The sequence below is a fragment of the Tursiops truncatus genome, chromosome 7 (genome assembly GCF_011762595.2).
Source record: "Tursiops truncatus isolate mTurTru1 chromosome 7, mTurTru1.mat.Y, whole genome shotgun sequence".
NCBI lineage: Eukaryota > Metazoa > Chordata > Mammalia > Artiodactyla > Delphinidae > Tursiops > Tursiops truncatus.
Window position 1 is genome coordinate 18,556,800 of NC_047040.1, and position 15,844 is coordinate 18,572,643.

Below are 15,844 nucleotides of genomic sequence, written 5' to 3' on the forward strand. Positions count from 1 at the left end.
CTCTCAACCACTGCACCACCAGGGAACCCCACATCCTTCTCTTTAAATCACAGCTCTAGGTTATCTATTCATACATGTTCTCCTTTATTCTTCCCATCCTTTTATCTGTGCCACAAAGAAAATCCTTGAACCTCTTTCATATATTTATTTAATTATTATATTTGTGTTTACATTCATGTAAATGGGTTGCTTGACTATGAAAATACAAGTTCCTGTGAAAACATTTGTTTTTCAGTATTTTTTCCTGGTACCTTATACACTGTTAGGGAGTACTTTGTGTTTATCTGTTGGCTAATTGGTATCTCTTCCATGGAAGGTCTCCCAACATTTGATTCGTCCTCTGATGGGCATGAGTCTGGCACTGCAGTGTCAGGTGAGGGACCTAGCAACATTGCTTCATATGAAAGATCTGGAGATCCAGGACTACCAGGAGAGTGGGGCTACGCTGAGCCGAGGTGAGAGGACATTCTTTGAGGAGTTGGGTCGGGAGTGGTACAGACGGTCGAAGAGCCTTAGCAAAGGGGGAGACTCATTTGCATTAGGGAGGTGCTTTCCCGAGGGTGGGTGCTGGGTGCTGACCAGGACTGGAGACTAGATGACACTTCTTTTGCGTCAAGTACCTGGCTGGGGCCCAAGTATCCAATAGAAGCTGTAACTGAGCCCAGACATGCCCTAGGCAATGGAAGGAAAGACTCTGGAAAGGGCCAACGGCTATATAAAATTGCATGAGGGAAAAATGACCTGGGACTTTAGGAAGCTGCATAGCTCCAACTTCAGAGTAAAAATTCAATTTCACCTGTCTTTGTGGTGGGAAAACCTTCTAGAGCGCCTGCTGCCAATGAACCTGTCATTTATTGCTAATCACCCTTTCCTCCTCCTGTTTGTCCTCTTCTCCCACTGGACTAGGTGTCTCTGGGTGTTGCATCTTTATCCTCTTTCCCAGGAAGTCCTGGGCTCTGTTCCCTTTCCATCTCACAGGTAGGAAACTCATTCTAAGACTCATATTTCTTTTCTGCCTCCCTTCTTATTACAGATCGGTTGAAGACAGAGCCATTTGAAGAGAATTCCTTCTTGGGACAGTTTATGGTAGAGGTAGAGTATTTGCTATTTCCTTTCTCCTTGTGCAGCTTTGCTTTACTTCCTCTTTCCAGGTGCCTGAGTGGTGACTTGCATTTTGGGTGTTAGGTTTGCTTGCATCGTTGGAGAACCCTTTCTGTGGAAAAGTTACCTATAGAAAGTCTGATAAAGCTGAAGATGTACCTGGGGCAGATGGGGAGAAGTAGGGGGAAAGATGTAAAAGGCAAAAGTGAGCTGATTAACATTTGTAAAACATCTCTGCTAAGGTACCTAGGGATTTTGTTTGGAATTCTCTTGGAAACCTTGGTTGACCAGTTGCTAAATTTTTGCTTGCTGAGATCTGATCCCAGGTCTGGATTGTGGAGCGGGGGGCTAGTCATTATTACTTGTCTGGGCCCCTTCGACATCCCACAGTAGAGGAAGGTGAAAAGCACAGGGCTACCATTTGGGGACTGTCTTGTGGGCACAGTAGGCTGTGGAAAATCACAGTGTTTATACAAGGGGACTGGCAAAGGAATGAATGGGGAGTAGATAATTGTGGCCTGTCAGAAGCTCCTGCCTAGGTTTCCCTTCTAAGGATTGAGCTTGGCCAAAAGAAACATCTATTAAATGCCAAGCAGGGGTAATATTAATAGTAGTGACCTTTGATAATACCAGTCAATATTGATCTTTTTCTCTAACTCTTCTGAGACTTGTTGGTTGTACAGTTAGTACCCTAGTATTATTGCACTATTTTCTAATTATACGTGTTACCCAGGTTGGTACTTTATTGTGTAAGTAAATAATGCTGTTATAATATTGTGTTATGTATAGATTATTTATATTTCTGTCTTGTCTTCTAGGCTAATTTGTAAGCTTGTTGTGGACAGGGACTGTGACTCCTACTTCTTTTGAACCTGAAATTAGTGCTTTTCACAGGGCTGAGCAAAGCAGGTGATTTGGAACCTTCTGTTCTGCCTTTTGTCCATTGAGCAGTAGCCTCCTGATGCTTGAGGTCTCAACAGTGAGAACAAAACATGTGAGTTGAGCGTTCAGTCCATCTACTGAAGCAGTTGTAATTCTGGAGGAGAAGGAAAGCATGTGTTGCTAAGTCCTGAAGCAGAATAGGTTTCAGGTCTTCATGGGGAAAGAGAGATCATTAAACCTAAACCTGTGACAGAGAGAGATTTCCTAGGCCATTTTTCTCTCAGATAGCTTCCCCCATTTTTCTCTCAGATAGCTTTCTCTCAGATAGGTTTGGGTATTAAGGAGGTTAATGTAGGCTGGGATGGCATACTAGTTCCCTACCTCAGCCCCTTAGTCAAACAATGAGATGCTTATTCTTAGCTCAGCAGGGAGGTCCCTTCCTGATCTAGTGCCTGCATACGTATCCAGCTTGGTTTCTCAACATTTTTCTCTGTGTATTTTATGCTTCAGCCACGCAGAATGGCTTTGAATTACCAAAAACGCTGTTTTCTCTAGCCTTTGTGTCTTTGCACACATTGTTCCTTTATCTAGAATGCCCAGCGCCCTGGTCTTATCTACCTTGTAAACTTCTATTAATCTTTCAAGTGTCAGCTTCAGCTTCTTTGGGAGACCTTTCCGGACTGTCCTTGTAAAGATAATCCTTCTTTCCTGCTACTATAGTGCCTTGGTTCATGCCTCTATTTTACTAGTTATAACTTTGTCATGATGCTGTTTGTATGTCTGCAAGACTATGTCTTTTTCCACTCATCTATGGACTCTTTGAGGGCAAGGACCACGTTGAATGTGTTTCTATGTTCCCAGCACCAAACATAGTGCTTAGAAGTAATAGGTTCTCAACGAGTTTGTGGGTGAATATGTTGATAAACCTACACTGGAGGGATTTTGTGAAAATTGTGGTGGTGTGGGCTGTGGATATAGTGTTGCTTGTTAGACCCATATTTGGGATCTTCAGTTATTCTCCTGATTTATTTTGCGGCTTTGGATAAATCACTTCTCTCAGAGCCTCTATTTTCTCATTTGTAGAACTGAAGTCTCATTTCTTTCATGCTGTTGGGGTGGAGGAACACTGCAGAACTGAATGAGAAAGCATGCGGAATACAGGTGCTAGCCCAGGAAGGGGATTGGTGTTTGGAACCAACTACTTCAAGAACTCTGGTCCTCTAGGTTCTGGGTGGATCACATCCAAACTGCATAGACTTATAGAATTTTATTATATCTGGAAAGGATCTGGACGATAGATAGTTGTAGCTTTCCATTTCATAGATTAAGAAATTGGGCCTCAGAGGGGTTAGGTGACTCGCCTAAGGTCATATGGTGGTAGCTGTATGTTTCGGACCATCCACACTTCTTGACTCATAGTCTAGGATTATCCCTATTTTGTTTTGCTACTTTTACTGGTCGTACACACAAATTAGAGGAGAGTCAAGGGCTAGGATAATGTAGAATTCTTATGACCTCTGGGATCACTGCCCTGTCCTTGGAATGTCCTGTAGAACTGCTAGAACTGAAAGGTTTCCTACCGGGACTGCAGCATTTCTTATGGCCAGTGCATCTTTTCAGTTACTCTGCTTGCCTGGGGTCCTACAAACAGGACACAGAAGGGTCACGGGGTCACCCAAGACCGAGCTGGAAGGATGTGCCATCAAAATAAGCAACATAGGAAGATAAACAAACCAGAGACAGAGAGCTCGGGATGAAGGTGCAGGGGGCAGGGCTGATGTCAGAGGGCCATGCGGTCAGTGCCTTTGCTCTGTTTTTCCTGCTTCTCGTTAGGACTATTGCTAGGAAAGAGGACATCGAGATAGGGCACAGGAGGCAGTAGGATGGGAGGTTTCTAGGATACTAAGGCCAGGAAGATTATTTAAGGATCGAACAGGGGTTACTTCTCCATATTTAGTCCTTTTGTTTTTCCTCTCCCCTTAGGAGCCTGATTTTCATTTCCAGGGAGCCCAAGGGGGACAATCGATGGTGACCTAACTAGAGGGGGATTCCTGGCAGTGCCCATTCAAGTCAGGGCTGGCCCTGTTCTCACAGAAGGCAACATCCCCATGTAGAGCATTTCCTAGGACTAGGGGCTAGGAATAGAAGACCAGTCAAGGAATTGGGGGCTATGACTACATGCCAGTATGAACAGTGTTAAGGAGGAAGTTTAGGATGAGTGGGCTGGCATGGCCCACGCTCAGCAGGGTCCACTGGAGGGAGTTCCTTCCCCTGGCCGCGTCCATGCCTCCCTCTCTTCATCTGGTTGCCATCAGGCTGTACGGCTGCTGGCGTGCTCTTTATTTATTTATCCCAGTGTAATGGGGTGAGGAGGGAGCTGGCCTAAAGCTGGCATTCCGAGGCCATGCCACGAGCCACAGGCGGTTTGCATGGGTGTGTGAGTCACTGGGGCTGCATGCTGCTCAAACCAGACGCGGCTGGGCTCAGGGACAGCAGGCAGCCCAAAATAGAGCCCCGCCCTCTGCAGCTGGCAACCCCTGGCTGGGAATCAGCCCTGTACACCGAAACCTGGGCAGTTGCGTGAAGTTGGCTTCCTTGGGGAGGGAGGCCTTAGCAGAGATAGAGATTTTTGCAGTTCTCTCCTTCTCTATCTTCAGAGGAGAATATTCAGCATAGCAGTCACTCCCGTTAACTGCTTTCCGAATGCCTTGTAAGACTTAAAGAATCTGTTCCGTGTAATATCTTAACCAATTTCTATTATATAGTTATAGTTCTACAACTATAGTTAACATTGATTTGACTCAGCATCCTAAATGTAGCCATGGCCTTTGTGTCCTGTCTAGTTTTTTTTAGTATTTTCATCCCCTGTCTGGTTGCAGCCTGATTCTAGAGCAGAGACTTCAAGCTATGAAGATATTCATTGCTGTTCTTATGAAGCTAGAGCTTATATCAGAGACACCTGGGGAAGATGCAGAGTTCTTTAACCTGAAAATTGCTATCCTGTTAAGTTCACAGACAGCTTCTACTTGGTTTCCTTGGCTGGCTCTCCATCCTTTCCCTACCCTCAAATGTTAGTGTAACCCAGGATTGGGTCCTCCATCCTCCCACCCTTCACTCTCTTTCTCTCTGGGTGATCTCATCCAGAACCCAGTTCTAGCTATCACTAGTACACCCCTGAGTACCAGTTTTATATCTCCACTATGTTTCAGGCCCATATTTCTTTCTGCATATTTGACATTCCCACCTGGATGTCCCAAATGCAATACCCTAAACGTGTCCAAAATTAATCATCTGCTCCCCCCAAACCCAGTTCTCTTCTATATTCCTTATCTTGGGGAATTGTACCATTATCCATTCAGTTTTCTAAGCTAGAAACTTGGGAGTTACGCCCTCTTCTCTTTGTCCTTACTTCCAGAGCCTAATTTATTAACCCGTTTTTGAATCTGCTCTTCTTCTCTATTCCGGCTTCCATTGCCTTAGATTAGCCATTCCCCACCCTGTTTCTGGTTTGACTATGCCACAGCCTCCTAACTTGTCTACCAGTCAATACTTATTTTCCTCCAGTTGAACTTGCAGTTATGTCAGAGTGATCTCTTTAAAACAGGAACATGATGATGTCACTCTCTCGCTTAAAGTCCTTAAGTGGTTCCCAACAGGCTGCAGGGTAAAGTTCAAACTCCTTGCATGCCACACAAGATGGTTCATGATTTGGTCCTGCTGACCTCTTCAGCCTGACCTTCTGTCACTCCCCAGTAGCACCCCACCCTTTCATCACGTTCAAGTATTGACAGCTTCCTGCCTGTACGTCTCGTGATCCATTTGCCAGGTATTCTCTTGTCCTCATGCCAAACTCCTGTTCAATTTTCCCAACTCTGCACTGGTGTCATCCCTTTTGTGAGTCTTCCATGACAGTTTTTCCTTTTCTCAGTCTGCTCTCCTTCCTCTAGGGATAAGTACACTACCCTGCTAGCCCCACAGCCCCCTGTAGTTATCACTGCTGTAGAATTTGACATCAGGCAGGATGTGGAAATGAAAAGAAGAGTAGGGAGACAGAGGACAATCGAGTTGGCTAATCCTTTCCCATTTAGGTTTTTCCTTTATAATGCTTGTCAGTTCCTTCTCTTCAATATACTTTCTTAACATGGCTTCCACAGAACAATACTCTCCTGTTTCTCCCCATCTCATTGGTTGTTCCTTCTCAGAATCTTTTGCTGGTTCTTCTCCCTTACCTCCTAATGTTGGAGTGCCTTAGGACTCAGTCCGTGATGCTCTGATCTTTTTTCACTCGTTTAGTGATCTCATCTAGTCCCATGGCTTTAAGTATCATCTTGTTGATGAATCCCAAGTTTAATCTTAATTCTAGACCTTGCCCCTAACTTCAGACTGTCTCCTCAACATTTTTACATGGAAGTCTAATGGCATCTCAAATTCAACATGTCCAAAACTGAACTCCTAATCCTAACCCCCAAAGTTGCTTTTCTAAAAACCCCCTCCCATGTTGATGGAAACTTCATCCATTTACTTGCTAGGGCCAGAAACCTTGGAGTCATCCTTGACTTCTGTCCTTTCACATCCTACATCCAGTTTATCAGCCTCTTGGCTCTACCTTCAAAGTACACCTGTAATTTCACCTATGCTGCTACCACTCTTGTCTGAGCCACCATTGTCTCTTACCCACATTTTTGCATTAACCTCTTTATTAGTATCCCTCTTGCTACTTCTCCTCCCTTCTGGGCCCATTACCAACAAAGTGATCTTATTAAAACACAAATCACATCGTGATACTCTCCCGCTCAAAGCTGGCTTCACATTTCATTTATAGAGTAAAACCCAAAGACCTTATGATGACCTACAAAATCCTACATGATCTGGATCTTATTACCTTTCTGACCTCATCTCCTCCCTCTCCCCCCACCCCCACTCCACTGCAGCCACACTGGCCTCTTGCTGGTTTTCTAATACTCTAAGCATCACCTCCTTTAGGCCTTTACACTGCCTATTCCCTCTGCCTGGAATGCTCTTTCTTCAGATATTTGTATGGCCAAATTCCTCCCTTCTTTTCTGTCTGTATTAGTTATCTATTGCCGTATAACAGATTACTCCAAAACTTAGTGGCTTAAAACAATAAACATTTATTATCTCACATGGTTTTGAAGGTCGGGAATCTAGAAGCAGCTAGCTGGGTGATTCTGGCTCAGAGTTTCCCTTGAAACCGCAAGTCAGGATCTCGGCTGGAAAGGCAGTCATCATAAGGGGCTGGAGAATTCACTTCCAAGCTCTCTCATGTGACTGTTGGCAGGAGGTGCCATTTCATTGCTACATGGCCTCTCCATAAGGCCGCTCACATGACATGGCCCTGGCTTCCTCCAGAGCCAATAATCCGAGAGGCTGAGAGACCAAGACCAAGACCAAGATGGGAGCTGCAGTCTCTTTATAACTTGATCTCAGAAGTGACACCTTATCACCGTCTTGTTATATTCTCTTCGTTAGAAGTGAGTCACTAAGTCCAGGCCACACTCCTCCAGGAAAGGGTAATTAAGCTCCACCTCTTAAGGGGAGGCATGTCAAGAAATGTGCCGGCATATCTACATGGACTACAATCGTGTCTTTGTTCAGAGGTCACCTTCTCAGTAGGTTTACCCTAATTATCCTATTTAAGACTGTAAGCCACATCCCTGCCCCTCTGCACCTGGCACTCCCATTTCACTTTACCATGCTCTACTTCTTATTTTTTCGCCATAGCACTTATCTTCCATATTACCATCAAGTTTACTTATTTTATTATGCTTATGGTTTATGGCCTGTCTTCCCCCTGCCCGAATGTATAAACTCAATGAGGACAAGGATGTGTGTTTTGCGTGCTGGTTTATCCAAGTGCTTAAAGCCATGCCTCCACACATAGTTGGCACTCAGGAAGTATTTGTTGATGGATGAAGGAATCATATCTTCCCATTCTTCCTTATTTTTACTGTCTTATGACTAGGCCATGAAACCATCACCTGTTGGTAGCCTGAGACTTAGACAGCCCTACTGTAAACAGATGAGTAGCCTAAGGAGAAGATCACTGTCAGATTGCCATTCTACTACCTGCCTTGTTTCTTTGACACTTAGTTTACTGGGAGACAGTCCCAATTTTGGGATGAAGTATAAACCTTGAATCTTTTATTACTGAGAGATCCTAGAACCTCTTTTTTTAGAGCCAGTTAAGAAATTAAATATCTCAAAAACCAAAGGAATAAGAACCTGACAAAATCCTGGGAAGAACATTAGTCATAGAACCCAAAGTAAGTTATTAAGTTTCTTCCTTCCTCAGTCTTTCCTTACTCTTCCAAGTCTGGAAGGGCTGCTCCTCTGCCATATATCTGTTCTTCAATATGTAGAGGAAGACATAGCATTCAGAGGATGTTTTTTCAGTTTTCTTCATGGGCATCACAAAGAAGGATAAGTCTAGATGCATGAGAACATCCTCCATACGATTGTGTGTGTCAGTTCTCTGATCTCGCGAGACTTGCAGCTAGTTCATCCTTACAGTATTCAGTGTTGTGCATATGTATTATGAGCATAAACGGCAATATTGCCATCAAAGAGCTTGCTGTACTTAATGAATGGCTACAGGGGCCACAGTAGTGGAGTGATTGGAAAAAGCTTCCTGTAAAAGGCATGACTTGAACTGGACTTTAGTCTTTCTTTCAGATTTTGCTAGGGAACTATGTGGAAGGCATTTTAGGTGAGAAACACATGGGCAAAGGATGTAAAATAAGAAGAAGAGTGGGTGAGGATTAGTAGAAAATAAAGTTAGCAAGATAATAACTTGAGGCTAGGTTGTGGGGAGGCCTTAAATGCTGGCCTGGAAGATTGGTGCTTTGTTCTGAAGGTAAATGTTTTTTAGCTCTTTTCTGCCTGTAATCCATTTATTTGCCCGTTTCAGTCCAGTTATTAACATCTATCATTACATGCAGTGATTTTCAAACGGCGGCACGTCTCCTAGGAGGGAGATGGGGCGCTTCCTTCTTGCAGTTAATTACTGTTATAGAGAGTGGGAAACCATTGGAAGTTTTGACTGGAGAAGTGACATATGAAAGTGATCTTTTAGGAAGATTAGGCTGTCAGTGCTTTGCCTATGTGATCTGAAGAATAGTGGTGCCATTGACAGACTGGAAAAATCATGGGTGGGGCTCAATTAAATCTAATCTTGGGCATATAAAGGAATGGTTTTCCTTATTTAAAACACAAGTCCACCAGTATTTGAGGTCTGGAATGAAAATCTCCGGGGAGGAAGGGATGGCTGCACATGTTTCTCAACCATATTTCTTCTGAATTTTGCCTTCGCTTTGGGGTTTTCTCACTGGGATTCCTGTAGTCACCACTGAGCCCTGCTACCAGGGGTCACCACTTCTCTCTTTTTGCCCCAAGAATGTATAAAAAGGCTTCTTTCTTTATTTTCCTTTTACAAAGCTCTATAAGGGCTTATACTTTCAAAAGAAGATGTATTAAAAGTCTGAGGGGAAAAAACCCACCAAAAATCTGTGGGAAAACAAGAAGGAAATTAATATAGAGAATACAAGTGGGTTAAAATTACTCATTTCCAAAAGTTGGGCTTTCTGATTCTGAGAATCCCAGTAGTAAAGGGCTTTATCACATTTAAATTCTCTTATCCTAAAATACTCAAAACCAGGTGTTACAAACTCAGATGACTACAGGGGGTAGGTATATAACAGAAACATGTATCCAGCTGGATAAAAGACAACAGAGTTTGTAGGGGCCTGTGGAAAACTAAATCCTGCATGTCTAGATACATCTAGACCCAGATTGGCTAACACAGTTTAACAGACACTGCCGCAGGGGCTGTGCACCTTATTTCATTCAAAGGAAGTTACCTACTCTTCTAAAATGAAAACTGTTTTTCTTTTTTTCTGTTTAGCTTCACCAAATCCACTGCTAGTCTCTCATTTGGTTTCAATCTCTGGTCTGAGAAATCCACTGAGATGAGAATTGCGTAGTGAGGGAGTGATAACTGATACCTTATTTCTGGCAAATATCGAGTCCTTTTAGGTCTAACCTATAAGCTTCACATACCTCTGGAACATTTTGCCACAATTCACACAGTTGAATCTCCCTCGTCGTCCCCTAGTAGAGGAAGGGTTTCATAAAAGCCCATTCATTCCAGTGTGACCACTTAACGATGCCTTAGCTTATTAAAAAAAAAAAAGCCTTATATATAATTAGAGTTAATTTAAAAACATAAGATGAAAATCTTTTTCAATACATGTTGGATTTAAATTGATTATAGGACATACAAGTGGGAATGTTCAGGAAAGAGTTAAAAAAATAGGATTGAAGCTTAGGTTGAAAAAGGACCTCTAGAAATAGAATTGGGAATGTTCTACAAAGGAGCAGCATTTGAAGGCATGAGAATGGAAGCATCTTTTGCTGGGAACAGCATTGAGAAAAGAACAGAAGTCCAATGATTGAGATTTGGGGAACAATCATAATTGGAAGGTAGTAGGAGCCAGTGAAGGAAACGTGAGATAGGAAGAGAATCTGGATAGAGGAGTAAGTTAGCTAAGAAAGGGGAACTAGCAGTTATCAAGTACATACTGCTCGTGTGTTAGGTACAGCAGTAGGTGCTTCAGCTAAGTTATAACTTTTAATCCTTAAAACAAACCTATGAGGTTGGTTTGATATTATCCTCATTTTAAAGATAAAGAAGCAGGAGCTCAAGGGCTAGGTAATTTGCTTCGGGTCACTTCAGGTCACAGAATTTGTCTCTATTCAAATCCCATGCTCTTCCCATTACCAGGCAGGGTCGTCCACCGTGCCATGTGCTGGATAGAGACTAGACTGACTGCCTGAGGAAAGATCATCAGGCAGTTCGGAATCTTGGGCAATATCAGCAGATTGTAGGCAGCTAAAGAAGGGTGGATTGATAAGGCAATGGAGGCAATAAGTGTAGAACTCTCATCGGGAAGTTTCACAATGAAAAGGAAATGAGAGCTAGCTGGAGAGCTAGAAGTGGCCCAGCAAAACTCCCCTTTAAAGAAGAGAAGACACATACGTGTTTGAAAACAAAGAAGCCACTGGAGAAGGAGAAACTTACGGTGGTGAAGGGAAAATGACAGTGTGAAAGCAAGGACCTACGGAGTGGAGCAAAGTGAGGGGATAGGCCTTCCTCTGGGATTTGTGGGTGGCATGAAGGCACAGGTGATATTTTGAAGATAGGTGACTTGATTTCTGCCTATTTCCCTCTTCTTTCCCCAGGGGATGTAGCCTTTTCATCCAGGAATTTTGCAGTTCTTTCCAAGGGCATTTAATTCTCCTTACTTAAAAAGAGAATCAGATGGTTCCATGACATTTCTGTTATGCTAGAAATAGTGAAAGGGACAGAAGTCAAGGTATAAGCTATATTCTTTCCCTCTTCTGAGATCCCACAATGCTTTGTATCTTTCCTGTGTCTCTTATCACTTTGGCCTTGTATATAAGAATTTCTGTACTTATCACCCCTGTTAGGTGATAAATTCCATCAGGGCAAAACTGTCTTGCTCATTTTGTTTCCTATTCTGAACCTACTGCAGTGCCCTGTAGTAGGAGGTGCACAATAATGAGTGCTCGTAGTTCAAAGGTCTTGGCATTGGAGAAGTTTCTCACATTGGTAAATGTCTCTGGTTATAGAAAGGAAGAGAGAAAACAAAAGTATCCAACGACTTACCTTTAAGCTTTGCCTGATCTATTGACTTTATATAGCCTTATATAAAGTGGTCTCTTATGATGGCCTTCGCTTGTGGGTGAAACCTGTTTTGGATAATGAGCCACAGTGAAACATGAGAGGGAGTCTGAGTCCTGTAGGTTGGCAGCTCAGCTGTCCAATGTTTAGGGAACAAGACAGCAGGATTCGTGGGCATCCTTGTTATCTCCCGTAAGGGAATTGTCAAAGGGGAAATTGCCCCGGAGTCTCAGGAAGCATTTTTTTCATTCTGTGTGGGTGATCTTTAGTCTATTTGTTTTTTTATTTGGAAATTTAAACTCTGTGTGGACAGTACTTACTAAGCACCAGTGAAATATTAAACATCGTGGAGTCATACTGAGAAGTTAAAACATGGTTTCTGCCCTTGAAAGATGGACATTTTTTTTTTTATTTTGCGGTACGCGGGCTTCTCACTGTTGTGGCCTCTCCCGTTGCGGAGCACAGGCTCCGGACGCACAGGCTCAGCGGCCATGGCTCACGGGCCCAGCCACTCCGCGGCATGTGGGATCCTCCCGGACCGGAGCACGAACCCGTGTCCCCTGCATCGGCAGGCGGACTCTCAACCACTGCGCCACCAGGGAAGCCCCCGAAAGATGGACTTTTGAAGAGAGAGATTAGACCATGTTTACACATATGCAAAGAATATTCTAAATACATAAAATATATGTTGTCTGAGAGGAGGAAGAAATAGATTCATTTGGATGGGATCTGGGGTTCATATCAGGCTAGTTTGGGTAAGGTACTTCTGGGAGAGGTGAATCTTGAGCTTCAAGTTCAGAGAGATTTTGTACGGTGAATAGCTGCTGAAGGAAAGACACATCTAAGGATTTTATTCATTTATACAATCTGAGAGGCTCTCCCTAAGTGTGGTGGTTTGAGGGAGTCCTTCAAAAGCTCTTTGGCTACTGTTACTCTTACCCTTGAAGCCTAAGCAGTTCTGATGCTGTACATTGTCTTCTTCGAATATTTATTGCAAAGAACTCCTTCCAACTTGGTGTGAGTGAAGCTAGGAATGAAGAGGAGCTTTGAGACAAGGATGATGATACTGCTCGGTGTAAAGAAGGAACAGTCAATGAGCATCTTAGCATTTAGGTTTCTGTAGTACCCGGCAGCCGGGGAAGAGCAGAGTGAAACTGCTGAATTTAGTGGGTTCCTAAGGAGACGCAAGTCTCAAGCCGAATATCCCCCCCAATTTGGGATCACTTCTGATACTGAGATAAATAAGAATCAATATAAAGTGGATGAGATTAGCTACCTACAGAAGTAATCCACCCAACTGTTTGTAAATATATTGCTTATGAGATGAGGTTATAGATCTCAAGGGCCTAGGCTAGTACCTAAGAAGGAAATTATGGCATCTCAGATATCTTGTTCAGAAGATTAGAGCCATAGAATTTTAAGAGCTGGAAGGGACTTTATCAATCTAAGGATATATCAAGCCTCTTTGTTCTACTTATGAGGCAATTAGGGCCTACAAAGGTAAAAGAACTCTTACGTAGAAAAACAGTGGTAGATTTTGGCACCAGGACCCAGAATTTAGCACAAGGACCCAGGGCTCTGAACTTCCAGCCCAGTGTTCTTCCATCATGTCCCATTGCCTTGCTGCATGTTACACAGCTACACCTGGAACTTTCTGTGGGCAGGAGGCAAGACTGAGACCCATCTACGAACAATAGGGAGACTCGTAACTATCTCGTAACTTCATTTTTTTTTTTTTTTTGCGGTACGCGGGCCTCTCACTGTTGTGGCCTCTCCCGTTGCGGAGCACAGGCTCCAGACGCGCAGGCTTCAGCGGCCATGGCTCATGGGCCCAGCCTCTCCGCGGCATGTGGGATCTTCCCGGACCAGGGCACGAACCCGTGTCCCCTGCATCGGCAGGCGGACTCTCAACCACTGTGCCACCAGGGAAGCTCCGTAACTTCATTTTGAGATAGGGAAGTGGTCCATGGCTAGAGAACTCTGCCCCAAGTACCGCCTCATTTCTTACCCCATATCCCTTTCTTCCAACTCTTCATCTTGCACACCTCTTGGCTCTTACAAGCAATTTGAGAAAAACTGTTATATAGTTAATTCATGAGGTCTGAGGAGATGTACTAACAGAGGAGCAGAGTTGTATAGAATTTAGGAAAAGGAAAGCCAAGGAGTGACAATTGATTAATTTGTCTAGCACAGTGCCAAAGCAATGCTAGAGTAGAATGAGGATGAATGGCTAGTTTTTTCCGCAGTGTATATGAACTATCACATAAAGTCATTTGCTGTGTTTGCCTTTTTTCTGTGTTTAGCAAGTAGCACTCTCAGTGTTTATTCAGCGTCCCAGGAAAAATCGGCTGAAGATATATCAGTCACTGGAATAGTATAGCCCTCACCTTGTAAACTAATAAATTGGTACTTTAATTTCTAAATTGGTCTCTTATGATTTTAGTTAGCATCAGTTAATCCTCTAGAGTCTGATTATCCCTAAACTAACCAATGGAAACCAAGTTAAAGACTCTGGACCTTTGGTGATGCCAACAAAGTAGAGACTCCCCATGAGATGCTGCTTCGGCAACCACTCAGGGTGTCTCAATCATGTATCTATTTCCCTCCGCCAACATTTCTTATTGAAAACTGTCAATAGCAGGGGCTCATCTGACTCCCTCTTGGAGGATCAAGGTGATTTTAAATGCATCACAGATCAGTCCTCGGAGAGTGGGTATTGGATGCTGTGCCTCTTGTTCAGTGCAGTAAATGTACACACGGCCCCTTTTGTCAAACCTAACATGTACAGTAAGAAATCCTCCCATCAGTTTTGGGGCTTTGCCCAGCTGGAGAAGCCCTTTGGTGAAGGGAGGTATGAAGTTCTAACTGGAAGTGGGGGGTCTCTCTCAGCGCTCTCTTAACTCATAGCTTTCTTTTCTTTGACTTCATCCACCGGTGGAGGAGGGAAATATCGGTGCCCCTTTGACTCTCTTTGTTCCATTTTAGAAAATGTAGTGTCAGAGAACTTCCCAGAGTTTTGTTCCCCTGGTCTAGTGAGCCCTCATATCTCAGAAGTTCGAGCATTGTTTCTGGCTGTACTGGTCTGGTCAGAACCGCCTGGATCAACTAGCAATCAACTGACACACAGACCGCTCTTGAATCAAATGGCCATTGTACTAACCTCATATCGAGGCTCAGAATGTCAGTTTCCAGCTTGTCCTCATATATAAATATAGGTCTCTCTAGATATAAAAAGTGAGAGAGTCTGTAAGTTGCTTTTTTTTTTCTATACCCCCTTTCATGGGGAAGGCTAATGAGATGCATATCATTAGAGACCCGATGTTTTGTGGGACAGAGCCTTTTAAACTGGATGTGCCTGGCTTAGTCATGGCAAATATTTACCAAAAAAAAAAAAAAAAAAAAGGGACATACCATATAAAATTAGAGTTCTGAAAATAGTACTGAGAGAGGGAGAAAGAAAAAAAAAAAAAAAAAAAACCAGGACAGAAAATACAGGCCAGTCTGTTTGGGGAAAAGGGAAAAAGAGATAAAATGAGAGAAACCTCGCAGTAAAAACAGCATCTTGGTAAACAGACTATAAAAAAAATTGTGACCTGCTTTCTGGCAGCCCTGGCGGCTGTCGAGCGGGTGAAGGTGGCGAAGCTGGCGTCTGTGTGGACACACGGTGCCCGGGGCGCACGGCTCCCCTGGCCGCGCAGGGCGTTAAATTTAGCCACATAATGATGGGCCTGAGGACAGCCTCTTGTTGACCACACCATAATTACTGCTTCGCTTTATGAATTTTATTTTGCTTATTCTGTTTCCTCCTTCTTTGGCATGAAGGAGGCCTAGAGTGGGGGGAGTCCCGCCGCCACACCCCTCCTCTTACTGGACAAATGAGTCTTCATAGAAACTTGGACTCTTGAGCCAGGGTAAAGAGTAAGCTCCCTTGATTAATCCGAAGGGGAGGAAGGTTTCCTGGTCCCCAAGGCTCTTGATTGATCATAGTAAAGTCATAAATAGGACTTGCCAGCCCTACTTCTCAGTGCTCTTGGAGAAAATGTTCCTAAGTCTTTGGTCTTAGAAGGTGCTCTCCTGTGAGTCTGAGAGGTTGACGCTCTTACTCTGTTTATACCCCAAGAGCTAGACTTCCAGGTGGTG

At 43.6% G+C, this 15,844-nt stretch overlaps 2 protein-coding genes across 2 annotated transcripts in view; both read left to right on the plus strand.

The window, feature by feature from the left end:
- Window positions 1-14,611, plus strand: part of SLC23A3 (solute carrier family 23 member 3) — a 34,836-nt gene extending 20,225 nt beyond the window's left edge. Inside the window, exons 14-17 of the mRNA XM_073807236.1 lie at window positions 317-455; window positions 1,034-1,092; window positions 1,920-2,095; window positions 3,067-14,611. The gene's annotated coding sequence lies outside the window, so the exon portion shown is untranslated. The remainder of the gene's footprint in view (window positions 1-316; window positions 456-1,033; window positions 1,093-1,919; window positions 2,096-3,066) is intronic.
- NHEJ1 (non-homologous end joining factor 1) overlaps window positions 1-15,844 on the plus strand; it is a 77,018-nt gene that overhangs the window by 10,905 nt on the left and 50,269 nt on the right. The window contains exons 4-5 of the mRNA XM_019938915.3: window positions 317-455; window positions 1,034-1,092. Of these exons, the coding sequence (XP_019794474.1) occupies window positions 317-455; window positions 1,034-1,092 (198 nt within the window). The remainder of the gene's footprint in view (window positions 1-316; window positions 456-1,033; window positions 1,093-15,844) is intronic.